The sequence below is a fragment of the Calliphora vicina genome, chromosome 5 (genome assembly GCF_958450345.1).
Source record: "Calliphora vicina chromosome 5, idCalVici1.1, whole genome shotgun sequence".
Taxonomy (NCBI): Eukaryota; Metazoa; Arthropoda; class Insecta; order Diptera; family Calliphoridae; genus Calliphora; species Calliphora vicina.
The window spans coordinates 22,498,260-22,516,602 of NC_088784.1; the positions used below are offsets into that span (position 1 = coordinate 22,498,260).

General features: G+C 25.2%; 1 protein-coding gene across 1 annotated transcript in view; it reads left to right on the forward strand.

Moving 5' to 3' along the window:
- Window positions 1-18,343, forward strand: part of Dscam1 (Down syndrome cell adhesion molecule 1) — a 103,711-nt gene that overhangs the window by 67,668 nt on the left and 17,700 nt on the right. The window contains exons 11-15 of the mRNA XM_065513093.1: window positions 789-956; window positions 9,322-9,477; window positions 13,441-13,587; window positions 17,753-18,057; window positions 18,125-18,305. Coding sequence (XP_065369165.1) covers window positions 789-956; window positions 9,322-9,477; window positions 13,441-13,587; window positions 17,753-18,057; window positions 18,125-18,305 — 957 coding nt within the window. The remainder of the gene's footprint in view (window positions 1-788; window positions 957-9,321; window positions 9,478-13,440; window positions 13,588-17,752; window positions 18,058-18,124; window positions 18,306-18,343) is intronic.

Here is an 18,343-nt window from a genome sequence, read left to right on the forward strand (position 1 = left end):
TTATGCCTAAAAGTATGCTTTAAGAAACTGTGTTTAAGCCTTATTTAAAATATTTTACCATACAAATTAACTAAATAGTGTTATGTTTAAATTATTTTCTTAGTTAAACGGAATGTTGTTAACGTTTTCTTTATCATGCCAAGATTTTATGCTTAAAAGAAAGTTCTAGTTCTAAAATTTAAATCAATCAATACAAACAAAAAAACAAATTGCATTTATAGTTTTTTGTTCGTTGGAATACAAAAGACCCACCACCATCACCAATAGAATTTAAGCCTTTTTAACAGTTTATAAGTGTAAAAAACCACTAAAATTTCAAAATTTCTTTACAAAATTTTTTTACTATTTTTCCATAACAAGTTTCTTTTACAAAATTTTTCATATATATTTTTGTTTAGTTGTGTTATAATAATGTTACTTGTTCTTTATCTCTAGATTTTTTTCGATAAATTTTCTTTGAAACATATTTTATAATTAAGAATTTTTCTAAATTTTAACATTTTTTTTTTTACTATAAATGTTTGTGTATTTGTATATTAGAGGTACAAAGGTAATGTTCCAAATACATTGTTTTAGTAGTTCCATAAATTTTGCAAAAAAAGAAAACGAAATAAACCTTGTTTTGTTTTTTGCCACAAAAACAAATGAAAAAAAAACGAAAACGAAACAAATTTGCTCTCTTTTTCTCTCTATTATCTTTAACTGTCTCACTCTTTTGTGTGTGTGTCTGTTTGTGTCTTGCTCTTCTATACATGTATGATGTTTTGGTTAATATTTGGTTGTTACAGGAACTATAGCCCCATCGCGCGATTTACCCGAACTAACGGCCGAGGATACAATTCGCATCATATTGTCAAACTTAAATTTAGTTGTACCCGTGGTAGCTGCTTTACTCGTCATAATTATTGCTATAATTGTTATTTGTATACTACGTAGCAAAGGCAATCATCACAAAGGTATATACCCCAACAAAACTAATCTCGATTTTTTGTTTCTCTTTCTCTCTCTCTCTTTTCATATTATTTAAATTATTTTTTTTTTACGTTGGTTTACTACTGTCCATATTTGGTTTATAATTTATTGAATTAAACACAAAAAAAAATTGCTTGCTTATTTGTTAAATGGTGTTCAAAAAATATGGCTTATACAATAATTTTAATAATTTCGAAAATTTCAATATTGAATTTCGAAATTTCGAACAATGCATGCAAAATAATTGTACTGTCTGTCCAAAAATCAAAAAAAATAAATCATAATGGTTTGTATAAATACCACTAAAAAGGCACTGTGGCTCCTTTGGATGATGGCCGAGGTTCTGGCAATTTACATACACGTATACGTTTACCCGCCTGGATGCCAGAATGGCTAGATCTGAACTTTATGGTACCTCTTATAGCCACCGTTATTGTGGTGTTTGTGGGTATTTTGGTTGTATGTGTTGCCTTGTCAAGACGTCGTTCTGATGATTTGCACGGTGGACAAAAGGATGTGTATTGTAGGTTGATTTATGAATGCCTTAAATTTATAACGACAGTTACAACAAAACTATGTTGTTTTAGTTTATTTATTTTGTAATACAATATATAAATTCTAACTAACTCTATGTATAAGGAAAACATAAATTTGCACTGGCAGGATATAGGAAACAAGGTTGTTTAAAAATTTAAGCAAGATTTGAATTTGCCGCCATTTCTAAAGTAAAGTGTTGCCAAACAAAAAAGGAAACAGGTTTGACAGAAAAAGGCACATTTATCCATTTCTTTGTAGAAAAAAGTTTAAACTTTTTCGAGCAAAGTTATCGTCTAAATCTGAGTCAGAATTAAGGCGTTCGTGATCGATGTACTAGATTTACTGCTGGATATCGAATGCAATAGTGTCAAATAAAAAAATTATGAAACATTTTACTCGATATCGAATGCGGCATTGTCATGCTATATGCTCAAAATTAAATTCTAATATAGTTTAACAAATCCAAATTAAATTTAAACATTTATAGAAACTTGAAATTTATTTTTTGTTTTAATTTTCAAATTTCGAAAATTCGAACATGTCTTAAAATTAATTTTAATGCATCATATAAACTAAAATAAAAAATTTTTCCTAAAATAAAATTCGAAAATTCTTTACTTTGAAATTTTAAAATTATGCTATACGAATTTTATAATCAGAATTGTTAGGCAAGAATCATATTGTGCAGTTTACGGATTTTATAGTTTAATAATGCATTAAGAAGAATTTTATAAATCAGAATTTCGAAAATTGGAAATTAAAAACTGTAAATATTTAAGTAAAATCTACAAAAAAAAAAATTATCTTGAAATTAAATTTTTTGACAAAATTTTTAAATTTCGAAAATTCGAACATGGCTTAAAATTAATTTTAAATCAATAGTGCATCATATAACTAAAATAAAAAATTTTTCCTAAAAAAAATTTTGAAAATTCTTTACTTTGAAATTTGAATATGATACAATTCGAATTTTATTATTAGAATTTATAGGAAAAAATCATATTGTACGGTTTAATAATTTTACAGTTTAGAATTTTAAAAAAATCCAAATTTCGAAAATTCGAAATTAAGTTTTAAAATTTGAGCATGGCTTAAAATGAAAATAAATTAAAAATTTTAGTAAAATTTCGAAAATTTTGTTTTTTTTTTGTAGAAATTTCAAAAATTATTTTTTTTAAATTTTTGAATTGAAGTTCGAAAATTCGAATATGGCTTAAAATAAAGAAAATTTTGAAAATTCTTTACTTTGAAATTTGAATATGATACAATTCGAATTTTATTATTTGAATTTTTAGGAAAAAATCATATTGTACGGTTTAAATCCGTTAATAAAAATTTTTAAAAAAAAATCCAAATTTCGAAAATTCGAAATTAAGTTTGAAAATTCGAACATAGTCTAAAATGAAAAAAAAAATAAATATTTTAGTAAAATTTCGAAAATATTGAATTTTTTTGTAGAAATTTCAAAATTTAGTTTTTTTCAAAAATTTTCAAGGTTTGAATTGAAGTTCGAAAATTCGAACATGGCTTAAAATTAATTTTACTTCAATAGTACATCATATAAACTAATATAACAAATTTTTCCTAAAACAAATTTCGAAAATTCTTTATTTTGAAATTTGAAAATTACACTATCCGAATTTTATAATCAGAATTTCTAGAAAAAATCATATTGTACAGTTTAATGATTTTACAATATAATAATGATTTTATAAGAATTAAAAAAAAATCTAAATTTAGTTTGAAATTTGAATACATATTTAGCAAAATGTTAAAAATTTGGATCATTTTTATTTTTGAAATTTAAATTTTTTTGTTTTGAAATTTCGAAATTATGTTCGAAAATTTTAACATGGCTTAAAATTAATTTTAATACAAATAAAATAACAATTTGTTTCTAAAAAAAAATTCGAAAATTCTTAACTACTTCGAAATTTGAAAATGATGATATTCGAATTTAATAAGCAGAATTACAAGGAAAAAAATCATATTGTACAGTTAAATGATTTTACAATTTAATAATGCGTTAATAAGAATTTTTTAAAAAAATCAGAATTTCGAAAATTCGAAATTAAGTTTGAAATGGCTTAAAAAAAATTAAAATATTTAGCAAAATTTGGAATATTTTTTTTTAATTTTCAAATTTCGAAAATTCGAACATAACTTAAAATTAATTTTAAATCAACAGTACATCATATAAAATAAAATTAAAAATGTTTCCAAAAAAAATTCGGATAATTCTTCAAATTTAGCAAAATTTCCAAAAATTTTGAAATTTCAAAATTAAATTATTTGACAGTTTAATAAATGTTTAAAAAAAAATTTCTAAATTTGAAAAATATTTTATGTGAAATTGAAATTCGAAATTAATTTTTTTGAAATAAATTTACAAATTTCGTTAATTCTACATAATATAAAATAAATCTAAACATTTCAAAATTTCTTTACTTGGACTTGTAATCAAAATTATAAGGAAAAAATCATATTTAACAGTAGCTTATTAATGCAATTTTTAATAAAAAATTCGAATTTCGAACATAAATTAAGAAATTATAACATGTTTTAAAATTAAAAAAAATCGAAAATTAATGTTGTATAATTCGAAATTTATTTGTTTTGAACCAGAAAATCTACATATATCATAAATCTCCCCTTTAAAAAGTGCAAATTTACGTTCTCCTTACTTAAAACCAAAAATTTATTCTAACAGCTTTTTATCTCTTAATTTTCTTTTTAATTTATTTTTATTTTATTTCTGTTTTAAACAAAAAATTTAACGTAATGGATTACACAGCGGAAGTTTTCCATTTCAAAGGTCACTCATTATTAATTACAAAATTGAGTTTGTTTTTTTTAGAGTTGTTTTACGTTATTTTTGAAACACATTTTTCTTAGTATAAAAATTATATTTAATGTTATACACTGTTTTAATGTGTTATAAAGCATGCAACTAGACAACTAAACTAAACTAAAAAAAAGAAAATACTTCAACAATTCAATTACACAAATATACCACACTCAAACTTAAATATTTTATTTTTATATATCAATGTACATAACAAAACTTTCAAACATAAATCCATCACCACATTTAAAATTTAAAAATTTCAAAGAGAAATCATAAAATTTTTAGGTTTTTATTTGATGTTTTTTGAAACTATTAGCTTACAAAACATTCTACAATTATACATTAACCCCCCTAAACATTATCAATGTTTTATAACACAAAAATTAGTTTTATAAACTTTTAAATATTTTATTTCAGTTTCATAAATATTATTAGAATTCACAGTTGCTAAAAATGGAGTAACTACTATTTGCCTCAAATATTTACTTGCTCTTACAAAACTACGTAACAGCAAGCAATGACCTAAGCAAATATTTTTACATAAACACGTACCTTTAAATGCGCCCCTCACCCTTTATAATAATCATTTGTACATCTTACTTATATTTAAACACATTTTTACCTTTAATTAAACTTATTAAATCATCTCATTAAATTTTGAATTGGCAAAATTGTGAAACAAATTTTTGCGATAGAAATTTTCAAAACAAATATTCAAGGTACAAACAACGAAACTGAAAAACTTCTTTATTTCACTTCCAACCAACCTCACAAGATCCCTATTTAAACCTTTTAATTTAATATTTTTCTTCTTCATATATTTTACTTTAATTTAGACAAATTTACGAATCCTTCTTTTTTATCTTTGAGTCCTGATTAAACCTTTTAGTTCCTGTAAATATCTTTTAAATTGTACTAAGAATATTTGTTGTAATAAGTGTAAATATTTTAAACAACCCTTGTATAAATGTTGTAAATTTAAATATAATAATCAAACTATTCCCTTAAATATTAAATAGAAAGAAATGGTTCCAAATACAGTATAAATAATATTCTATAGAAAACCAGTAAATGTAAAAACGGTTTTATAATGAAATCGAGTAATCCTATAGAAATACGATTATAAAAAGAAATCCAGTTATCGTTTATACGATTATTTTGAGAACTCCTTAAATTTGTACAATATCCCAAATCGAGTCAATCACGTTTCTATATAGGATATCAGTTATCGCTGGAGCGATTTGGTCAATTTAATTTTTTCATTAGAAAACAATATTTTTATTCGAATAAATTTTAGGGCTTTCATTCGGATAATTTTTTAAATTTAAATCAATTTTATGTAACCTATAAACTATTCGATTAAAATCCGGTTTTTTATTTTTTTGGAAAAAATTTTTTGAAAACAATTGTCGTTTTTTAAGTTAATAAAATTTTAAAACGGTTTAAAAAAATTTTCGATTAAAATTCGGTTTTTTTATTTGAATAAAATTTGAAAATATTTTTAAAAAACTACCACAATTTTTGGTGCAACTAAAAATCATAGAATGTTTAGAAAAATTCGGTTTTCAAAATATAAAAAATTAAAAAAATTTTGAAACCCGGTTACAAAATTATTCGTGAAAATTCGGTTTTTTATTCGAATAAATTTTTAAAATATTTCTAAAATCCTAGTGCATTTTTAGTAAAACTAAAAATCATGGCCTGTTAAGTTTTTGATTAGAAAACACTGTTTTTATTCGAATAATTTTAAAGGCTTTTTTTAAAAAAAATCAAATTTTAATAAATTTTTTGAAAACAATCGAGTTTTTTTAATCTTCAAAAACTTTCCAAATCCGGTTACAAAATTATTCGATTAAAATCCGGTTTTTATAGCATACATTTTTAAATATTTTTAAAAAACTATTAAATTAGTAATAACTGTTTTCAAATCGGATTTATTGCATTATTCCAATAAGTTTTTTTAAAGATGAATAGTTCGGATTTTTATTCGAATCAATTTTTAAAATATTTCTAAAATCCTAGTGCATTTTTAGTAAAACTAAAAATCATGGCCTGTTAAGTTTTTGATTAGAAAACACTGTTTTTATTCGAATAATTTTAAAGGCTTTTTAAAAAAAAAATCAAATTTTAATAAATTTTTTGAAAACATTCGAGGTTTTTTAATGTTCAAAAACTTTAAAAATTTGGTTACAAAATTATTCAATTCAAATCCGGTTTTTTTACGAATATATTTTTAAAATATTTCTAAAAACCTACAACAATTTGTGGTGAAACTAAAAATCACGGAATGTTTAATTATAGAATATTTAAAAACCCTGGTTTTTATTCGAATAATTTAAAACATTTATTCGGATAATTATTAAATAATAATTATACATTTTATAAAGCATTCGACGTTTTTGAATTGGGAACTATCAAAACCGGTTTCAAAATTATTCGATTAAAATCCGGTTTTTTATTCGAATAAAATTTTTAAATATTTTTAAAAAACTACTTAATTAGTAATAACTGTTTTCAAATCCCAATGTTATTTAGAAACCTAGTCGGATTTATTGCATTATGTATTCCAATAAGTTTTTTAAAGAATGTTCGGATTTTTTTCGACTAATTTAAGATATTTTTTTTTTAGATTAAATTTTAAAATGCTTCCAATTCCAATTAAGCTATTTAAAAAATCGTTTAAAAATTATTCGGTTAAAAACCGGTTTATTATTCGAATAAAATTTGAAAAAATTTCTAAAAAAACTAATAGATAGTAAAAAAACATTTTCAAATAAAATGTCATTCCGAAACTTATGTCGGATTTATTAAAATATTCGAATCATTTTATATGCGACCCGTTTAAAAATCGGTTACAAAATTAATCGATTTAAAACCAGTTTTTTATTAGCATAAAATTTGCAAATATTTCTAAAAAATCTGTTAGAAGAGTTATAGATATTTAAATCCAGCTTAAATTTAGGGACATCCATTATTTAAGGATTGGAAAGAGCATCTAGTCAAAAAGCCATTGATTTGATGAAATCTTTGAATATTGAAATCAATGATGGTAAATCCGAATATTGCAAATTTCTGTTAGTTTTGGGATAGATTAACTTTAATACAGAAATACCGTTTTTATATAGGTTTTTATTATAAAATTCCAATTATTGCTAACATTTTCTGTAGAATTTGTTATTATTTATTATTAGATTACTCGAATCAATTTATAAGCGATTCAGAAGAAGTTCGGATTTTGTATTTAAAAAATATTTCAAATTTATTAAGCTACATAAACAACCGGTTACAAAATTTATCAATTAAAAACCGGTTACAAAGTTATTCGATTAAAAACCGTTTACAAAATTAATAGATTAAAAACCACTTACAAAATTATTCGATTGTAAAATTAATCGATTAAAAACCGGTTTTTTATTTGCATAAAATTTGCAAATATTTCTAAAAAAACTAATACGATAGTAAAAAACATTTTCAAATCCAATGTCATTCCGAAACTTAAGTCGGATTTATTCCAATATTCGAATCATTTTAGTATATGCGACCCGTTTAAAAACCGATTTTTTTTAAAAAATCTCCAAAACCTAGTCAGATTTATTATTAGATTACTCGAATCAGTTTATAAGCGATTCAGAAGGAGTTCGGATTTTATATTTAAAAAAAATTAATCAATTAAAAACCGATTAAAAACCACTTACAAAATTGTTCGATTAAAAATCGGTTACAAAATTATTCGATTAAAAACCGGTTGTAAAATTAATCGATTAAAAACCGGTTTTTTATTAGCATAAAATTTGCAAATATTTCTAAAAATCTGTTAGAATAGTTATAGATATTTAAATCTAGCTTAAATTTAGGGAGCATCTAGTCAAAAATCCAATGATTTGATGAACTCTTTGAATATTGAAATAAATGATGGTAAATCCGAATATTTGCAGAATTTCCGTTAGTTTTGGAATGGATTAACTTTAATACAGAAATACCGTTTTTATATAGGTTTTTTTTATAAAATTCCAATTGTTGTTAACAAGATTTTCTGTAGAATTTGTTAAATGTTTAAACTTTTGAAAACCCTTTTGATTTGGAACCATTTCTTTTAAATTGAAATCTAAATTTACAATGATTGATTAGGTTTAGGATAAAATAAACTACTCAATCTTTGTAAATTTCTCCTTCATAGTCAATAAATATCTAGTAACCAAAATCGATATTGTGTAAATATGTTTAAAATCTAGCCAACAAGAATATTATAAATATATGTTTCTTCCCAGCAGAATTTTTCCTCACTGTTTTAACTGCTTTTAAGTTTTGAGTAATTTCTTTAATTTAACCCTAACAAATGTTTGAGTTTTAAAAATCTGTTTCATACTACAATTTTTAGTTAAACTTTGCTACCTCTATATTCCCCCCTCTATGAAATTAAAAACTAAGATGCTTTTCATTAAAAAATAATTATAAAAAGAAAATCGCAAAAATTGAAATTTAAAATCAAAATCATTCATTTAAAACATTTAACTTTAACATTTTTCTTAAAACTCTTTTTATTAAATATATATTTAAGCAACAAAACAAAACAAAAAAAAAAAAGAAAGTGGTTTGGTATATTTGCTAAATGTTTACTATTTTATTAAAAGAAATAAATCTAAGCACCCAGTAATTTTTATAATAAAGTTTGCGTACGGCTGGATTGTGAGTGACTTGTTGAAAGTATTTGAACAAATAAAATTAAACTGGCACAATTTGTTTATTGTTAAAATGCACCTATTAAAAGAAGATAAAAAAAAACAATTTAAAATGATCTTCTAATTTTAAACAAAACAGAAATAAAGTAAGAAAGAAAGAATTTTAGAGTATGTTTTCTAAAAAACAAAAAAAACAAACAAAAATAGTTAAGCCCCGGTAAAAGCATCTTCAGTATTTAAAAACATACAATTTTTGTTTTTCGGAACATCACGTATTAATTCTAGATGATGTAGTTTATAATCAGACAATGGGACCTGGCGCCACTTTGGACAAAAGACGACCTGACTTGCGTGATGAATTGGGCTATATTGCACCACCCAACCGTAAGCTGCCTCCCGTACCCGGCTCCAACTACAACACCTGCGATCGGATTAAGCGAGGTACAGTTATAAGTAAGCATCTAAATTTTCCAAAACAACATTTATTAATACATCTTTTTTTTCTTTGATTTTGATTCGGTTTCCATAAACATTATCGTTTCGTTTTGTATTCGAATATTCTTGAGTTGCAAAATATTTAAGCCCATCAATATATCCATAGACCAACAACTCTCTGCAATACGAGAGAGAGAGTCATGAACAGAGTCTTAATACTGAGAGATAAATAGTATTTAAAAGGATTGATTTATTGTTAAGAAATCCTTAAAATATTTGTTTTAAAAAAGCTTTAGCTTTATTTTTATTAATTTTTATCTCTTTTCTAAAAAAAACACTTTCATTCATGGTAGTTTTCATGTTTAAATTTTATTAGTTTAATTTTGTTTTAAATAAAATATATGCACAGTGGTATTATCTATAGGAAATTTAAGATATTTAAAACCGGTTTTTGTTTAAATGAATATCTATATTTTTTTTTCATAAAAATTAATGCATGACAGACCTCTGGATTTTTATTCGAAAAGTAACTTTTAATGAAACATGACCAATTCATTTTTTTATTCGACCATTTTTTAAGCTATTAAGAGCTTGGCTTTTGTTCGAAAACATTTTAAAAAGCATCCTAATAACTTATTTCAAATCAAAAAGTCATAATTTTATTACAAAACAATATTTTTATTCGAATAATTTTAAAGGTTTTTATTCGGATAATTTTTAAAATTTAAATCAATCTTATAAAACTTTCGAAGTTTTTTAAGATAAAAAACTTTCAAATCCGGTTACAAAATTATTCGATTAAAATCCGGTTTTATTCGAATAAATATTTAGAATATCTCTAAAAACCTGCTACAATTACTGGTGAAACTAGAAATCATGGCTTGTTAAATTTTTCATTAGAAACCGTTGTTTTTATTCGAATAATTTTGATGACTTTTATTCGGATAATTTAAAAAAAAAAATTTTAAAATTAAAAATAAATTTTTTGAAAAAATTCGACGTTTTTAAAGTTCAAAAACTTTCAAACTCGGTTACAAAATTATTCGATTAAAATCCGGTTTTTTTATTCGAATAAAATTTTTTAAAAATCTACTAAATATTTTCAAATCCATTATTCCGAAAACCAATAATAGTAGTAGTTATTTTATTCGAAAATTAAAAATAATTTTTTTAAAAACTTTTCTTACTCATAAAAATCGTTTACAAATTTGTTTAGTAAAAAATTTTATCTTTGAAAATCCATTTTTTACGAATAAATATAATTTTTTTAAAACTTGTCCAAAAATATATTTGAAAATTACTTAAGTACTCATAGAAAACCGTTCACAAAATTATTTTGCCAAAATTAACCCGGTTTTTTATTCGAATAAAATCCGGTTTTTATTCGAATAATAAAAATAATCGTTTATAAATTTATTTTGTAAACTCTTTTTTTTTGAAAATTCGGTTTTTATTCGAATAATAAAAATAATTTTGTCCATAAATATTTTTAAAAATAACTTATGTACTCATAAAAAACCGTTTACAAACTTATTTCATCAAAATTTGTTTTAACTCGGTTTTATATTCGAATAAAATCCGGTTTTTATTCGAATAATAAAAATATTTTTTTAAAAAACTTTTATTACTCATAAAAATCGTTTACAAATTTATTTTGTCAAAATTTTCATCTTTTAAAATCCGGTTTTTATTCGAATAATCAAAATAATTTTTTTAAAACTTGTCCAAAAATATATTTAAAAATAAATAAATTTGTGAAAAAAATTTTTCAACCCTGTTTTTTATTTGAATAAAATCCGGTTTTTATTCGAATAATAAAAATAATTTTTTTTAAGAAAATAACTTATGTACTCATAAAATACCGTTTACAAACTTATTTTGTCAAAATTCGTTTTAACCCGGTTTTTTATTCGAATAATAAAAATATTTTGTTTAACTTTTCTTACTGATAAAAATCGTTTACAAATTTATTTTGTCAAAATTTTTATTTTTTAAAATCCGGTTTTTATTCGAATAATAAAAATAATTTGATTAAAACAACTTAAATAACTTAAGTTACTCATAAAAAACCGTTTACAAATTTATTAAGCAAAATTCGTTTTAAACCGGTTTTATATTCGAATAAAGTCCGGTTTTTATTCGAATAAAAAAAATATTTTTTTTAAAAACTTTTATTACTCATAAAAATCGTTTACAAATTTATTTTGTCAAAATTTTCATCTTTGAAAATCCGGTTTTTATTCGAATAATCAAAATAATTTTTTTAAAACTTGTCCAAAAATATATTTAAAAATAAATAAATTTGTCAAAATTATTTTCAACCCGGGTTTTTATTCGAATAAAATCCGGTTTTTATTCGAATAATAAAAATTATTTTTTTTAAAAACTTGTTCACAAATATATGTTGAAAATCTTAAGAACTCATTAAAAATCGTTTAAAATATTTTGTCATAATTAATTTATACTCGGTTTTTTATTCGAATAAATTTTAAAAATTCAAAAATTAGTTTGATAAAATTAAAATTTTTGAACTTTTTTATTGGTATACAGAAACACTTTTTTCTTTTGAAGATCCGGTTTTTAATCGAATAATTTAGTTATTCGATTAAAAAAATGTTTTTTTCGAATAAATTTTAAAACATTTTTCTAAAAATCGTTCGTATAATTTTCATGTTTAATTTTTTTCTTTTAAAGATCCGGTTTACTTTTTTTTCGAATATAATTTTTTTTCTTCTGAAGATCTGGTTTTAACTATAAAAAAATATTCGATTAAAAAACTTTTTAATAAATTTTAAAACATTTTTCTAAAAATGGACCGGATAATTACAATATTGATGTTTCTTTTTTTGCTTTTGAAGATCTGGTTCAAAATTTTTTATAGTTATTCGATTAAAATTTTTTTTTTCGAATAAATTTTAAAACATTTTTCCAAAAATCGACCGGATAATTACAATTTTGATGAGTATCCAGAAACCTGATATCTTTTTTTATCTACGTATTTTATCCGAAAATTTAAATTCTGAAAAATTTTATTTTAATGAGTATCCAGAAGCCTGATATCTTTTTTTATCTACGGATTTTATCCGAAAATTTAAATTTTGAAAAATTTTATTTCAAAAAGAAAACATTCAAAAATGTATTCGATTGTAATGAGGCTTTAATATTCGAATAAATGTTTAATTTTTGTTAATTTTAAAAAGGGGGTTTTTATTCGATTTAATGAGAATATACAATACATATTTTACTTTAAATGTATGGAAACTTTTTGTCTAGAGAATTTTTGTTTTTGTCCAAAAGTTAGTTGGTTCTACACTGTGCATATATTTTATTCATTAAATTTTTAATTCGCATGTTGGTTTATTATAAATGTTGTTGAAAATTTAGATCTAGTATTAATATTAAATGTAGTCAAATACAAACTATTTTAAAGAAACTGGTAAAAAAAATATTGAAGAAATTACATTAAATAAAACTATTATTCACTTTAATAATATTTCTCTATAAATTTGGTTAACACAAAATCAATTTATATTAAAAATGTATCAAAGTGAAGTGATTTCTAGTATACAAAGGTTTAAGTCTTTGCTAAAACTTAGCCAATCATAAAACCTAACCTAAAAATGTTTACCAGTTTCTTGTTTTTTTCTAATATGTACTTTCTTAATTTTTGTTTCTTTATTATAAACAATATAAATATTTTATTTTTTTTTTACATATTACTCTGGCTTCTTGTCTGTGTCCCAAACACACTTACATTCACACTTTTATGTTGCTGTATAAATTGTTTTTTTTTTAATTAAATAATTTATATTATTTGAAAAATAAATGTTGTAAATACGTATGTATGTAAACTGAAACACTAAAAAAAATATTACAAAAACACTTGATACACAATTACACATTTTTGAAAATGTAAAAAAAAAAACAAAAATCATTTTTGTGTTAAAAACAAAAAAAAATACTAAACAGCTCGTGGTGGTATGCGTTCAAATCACTCAACTTGGGATCCCAGAAGACCCAATTTATATGAAGAACTTAAAGCACCACCAGTGCCAGCTCATGGTAATCATTATGGTCATAGTCATGTGGTTAATGAATGTGCCTATAAACATCCAGGTGGGTTTAAAATAAACCGATTTTTTTTTTCTCCTTTTGTGTTTTTATGTTAAGTTCCATTTGAATAAAATTTCCATTTAAGTTAAGTTTTTACTAAAAAAAATTACTAATCTTGGTATAAATTAAGTTTTTTGTTTATAATTTGAGGGTAGTTATCGATGACAAAAAAATTATTAAAATTTTGAAACTTTTTTAAAAATATGTCATTTATGGCGAAAAGAGGTTTATAAACTTTTTATTTTGGAAGTAATTTGGTAGCTCGTGAAGGATTCGAAATTGAATCAATAAGTCCGTGACTTTTTTGAATTTCCCGTCTCTTAACTCTTTCAGCCACGCTTTTTTGTGTATAAGTTTAAAATCAAAACAATTGCAGTTTTACTTTAATCAAGGTTAGTTTATTATAAAAAGTAAGAAAAAAATAATCAAAAGATTAAAAAACTACCCCAATCCAAGGTTTTTTGTGGAGTGAAGTGGTTAGTTTACTAACCACTATGTATGTTAAACATTTTTGTTTCGTATAAATTCTTTTGAAATGGAATATTTTTGACCGAAATATCAAAGAAACACTGAATTCGATGAACAATAAACACCCTGTGCATTTTTTTTATTGTATGCGTGAAAGTCTCTTAAAAAACTGATTTTTACAATATTTTCAAATTCAAAAAATATAATTGTTTAGCAAAATGGCAATAGATGCCAATAATCCATGTTTTAAAGACTATAGAAAATGTGGTTAGTAAACTAACCACCCAACAGCAAAGAGTTAACTGAATGGCCAACACTGCTCCTGTCAACAGGCAAAGTTTTATTTTGCTTCGAAAATACAGAAGTTTGTGCCAACAAAGCGTCATATGCGGGAAGTTTCGCTTTACTTGTTTAAATTTGAAAAAAAGTGACTCTGAAGCACACAGATTGCTCACCAAAGCTTATACTGAATGTGTTCCATCTGTTTCAATGTGCGAGAGATGGTTTGTTTGGTTCAGAAGTGGTGATTTTGCCACGGAAGATAAAGATCGCAGAGGCTAGCCAAAAACATTTGAAGATCAAAAAGCTGGGTACCATACCAATTGAAGCGGAGGGACCTTGAAAGACGATTTTGCATCTCCGAAATGATGTTTGAACGCTATAATAGAAAATCATTTTTGCATCGAATCATTACTTCATTACGATGAAAAATTGATCCATTACGAAAACCCCAAAAGTAAGAGATTGCACGTGATGCCCGGCCAACTGAATCGACAATAAAGCCAAATATCCAAGGCGCTAATATAATGCTCTGTATTTGGTGGGAATAAATGGCAAGACCATCACAAGAAACTTGTACCGATCGCAACTAATACGTTCGAATCCGAAAAACGCCCAGAAATTCAACCATAATAATCCATCATGACAACGCTCAGCCACATTATGCAATACCTTTTAAAATATATTTAGAATGAAGTGGCTGGGAAGTTTTGCCTCACCCACCTTATAGTCTTGATGCAGAATGCTCTTTCACCTTAGAACAGAGTAACCGAAATTGGCTTGATTCGTTTTTGGCCTTAAAAGATGAGCAGCTCTGTTGGCTGGGACTGCGAATATTAGATTGGGTTCTGATAAAAAGGTTTAGGTCGGTTTCTAATGTTGTCATTATTTAAAAAAGGAGTGAGATCGAAAAAATCTTAACATACACAAATGTTAATAAAAAAGAAACCACTAAACCTACAGTTTTGATTTTTTTAACATACAAAAAAATATGATTTTTATAGTTCTAATCAATAGCGATGAGTTTATGAACCATTTCCGGAAATGCTTCCATTAAGGTTTTTATAGAGCTTTCTGTCACTTTGTTCGAACAGAAATTAGTTTAAAATCTACCACACAATTAATTTGGACACATTTTTTTTGCTCTTCAATTCTCTTTTAACAAGAGACCAATATCTCTCCACTGGCTTAGCTCCAAGCAATTTGGAGGATTTGCCTTTCTTGGTACAAATATCCCATTATTGTTCTTGTATGAATCAATACCTTGCTTACCATAGTGACAGTATGGCAAATCAGTCCAAAAATAAGTGGACACATTAAGAAGTCTTATGAATGAAAGCATCATCCTCTTTTGTAAACATTCCTTGATGTAAATTTCGGTATTTATAGAGCCCTTTGCAACTGCATATTGCTTGCCATACCAAGAACTTTTTGGGAAAATTTTTTGCTTTTGGGTCCTAAATTATTCTATAACATTCCCTCGAACATCAGCAACATAAAGATAATGACCCGGAAGCTCCGAACAATTTTCCAGAACATACGTTTCGTCATCAATTATGCAGCAGGTATATTTTTGTACCCTTCAACTTCGTAAGAAGGGTATATATAAGTTTGTCATTCCGTTTGTAATTTCCACAATATAATTTTCCGACCCTATAAAGTATATATATATTCTGGATCCTTATAGATAGCGGAGTCGATTAAGCCATGTCCGTCCGTCAGTCTGTCTGTTGAAATCAATTTTCTGAACACCCCAGATATCTTAGGTATCCAAATCTTCAATAATTCTGTCAGACATGCTTTGGAGAAGTTTCCTATTTAAATTCAGCCAAATCGGTCCACAAATGGCTGAGATATGAGGAAAAAACCGGGACAACATCGATTTTTGACCTATTTTTGATCTATATCTGGATTACTAAGTCATTAATATAGACAATATGGATATCTAATGACAGATATTTCAAAGTCCATTGCAACGATGTAGATAAGGCTATAGTAAGTTGGGCCTACAATAGGTCAAATCGGGAAAAAATATTTTTTAACCCGAATTTTTTTTCATCAAAAAATTTTTTTGTCATACATTTTTTTTCCAAAAAAAAAAAAATTTAAAAACTAAAAAAAAAAAATTTTAAAAAAAATTTGGAAAAAGAAATTAAAAAAAAAAAATTTTGAAAAACAATTAAAAAAGAAATTAAAAAAAAAAATTTTTGAAAAACAATTAAAACAAAAATTTTGTTTACCTAAAAATATTTAAAAAAATTTATTTTAAAGTATAATTTGGTGAAGGGTATATAAGATTCTGCACAGCCGAATATAGCTCTCTTGTTTTTTTATAAAATTTGACTGCAATTTCCGTGCTCTGTCTTAGGTCTCAAAATTTTTAGCAGAGTTCCTGTCTGACTTTTTGAGTCTTGTATGTTTTTAACCATGCATTGGCTTCAACTTTTCGTACCAAATAGTCCGTGTACTGAGCCGGACCGGACGGTTTTCCTGACGGATGTGTTGAGAGCTCTTTTGAAAATGCTTTGTATTTATTGGCTTTAGAAACATCATGTAGACCATTTTTTCTAGTTTCTCTATCAACGGAGATGTTCTCCCGATACTGTTTAATAACATTGAAATCAGTTTGACGGCAGACCATGGATTGTTTGGGCAACTTTTTGTAGAACCAAGTTGGGTTTTGTTGAAAATATTTAATACTTTTTTCACGTCACTAATTTCAATCAGATTAACAACAAATGATCATCTCAATGATTGATCAAAACAAAAATCAAATAATAGTTGGGTAAAAAGTTTTAAGGAAAAAGGTGTGTTAAGGTTTTGCAATATCCAAGCATTCAAGAGCTACCGAAATTGTTCCTAAATAAAAAGTTGCTAATAGAGAAAATATACAAAGAGCGGAAACTAGAAAAAACTAAAACAAAAAATTACTCCAAAATATCACACATTGTTTTTTTTACTAATAGATTATCACCACTTATGTTTTTGACAACTGAGTTAGGTCTTTGACAGGAGAGTTTCCGATCTATGGCCGTCACTACTAATTATTTTATTTAAGAATTTGTTTTGTACATTTTATTTTAACATTTAACAAACAATTCTATTATTTATTTCTATTAATTTTACTAACATTTTACTCTAATGGTCGTTCCTAACAATGTTCTTAACATCAGTAATTGTAAGTAATCAAAACTATAACTGAAATTGATTGAACATTTCATTCTATATATAAAAAAAAAAGTATATAATGTAGAGCATGTTTGTTTTCTAATCACCTTTTAATCACTCACTTTAAACACAATCACTTCATACACACCCAACACTAAACACTTTACACCTACATAAACACTTAAAGCAAAAATTATTCCAATCATGAACTAATTCTCTAATATTGTTTTAAATTAATCAATAAAACATAAAGGTATGGAAGATGAAATTTGCCCCTATGCCACTTTCCATTTATTGGGCTTCCGCGAAGAAATGGATCCAACCAAGGCCATGAACTTCCAGACCTTCCCCCATCAAAATGGACATGCCCCACCCGGTCATGCCGGCACCATGGGACCACCCGGACATCCTGGACACATGCACTCTCGCTCTGGTTCTCAATCTATGCCACGTGCCAATCGTTATGCTCGCAAGAACAGTCAAGGTGGACAATCATCGATTTATACCCCAGCTCCTGAATATGATGATCCCGCTAATTGTGCCGAAGAAGATCAATATGTAAGTACAAGAGGAGTTTTTTAAAACAAATTTAAGGTTTTATTAATTAATTTTTATTCTAAACTAGCGCCGTTATACCCGTGTCAACTCTCAAGGTGGTAGTTTGTATTCTGGCCCCGGACCCGAATATGATGATCCAGCCAATTGTGCTCCTGAAGAAGATCAATATGGCTCTCAATATGGCGGTCCTTATGGCACACCTTATGATCACTATGGCTCTCGCGGCTCCATGGGCAGACGTAGTGTTGGTGAGTATTAATTGGCCCCATATTCATAATCAATTTAT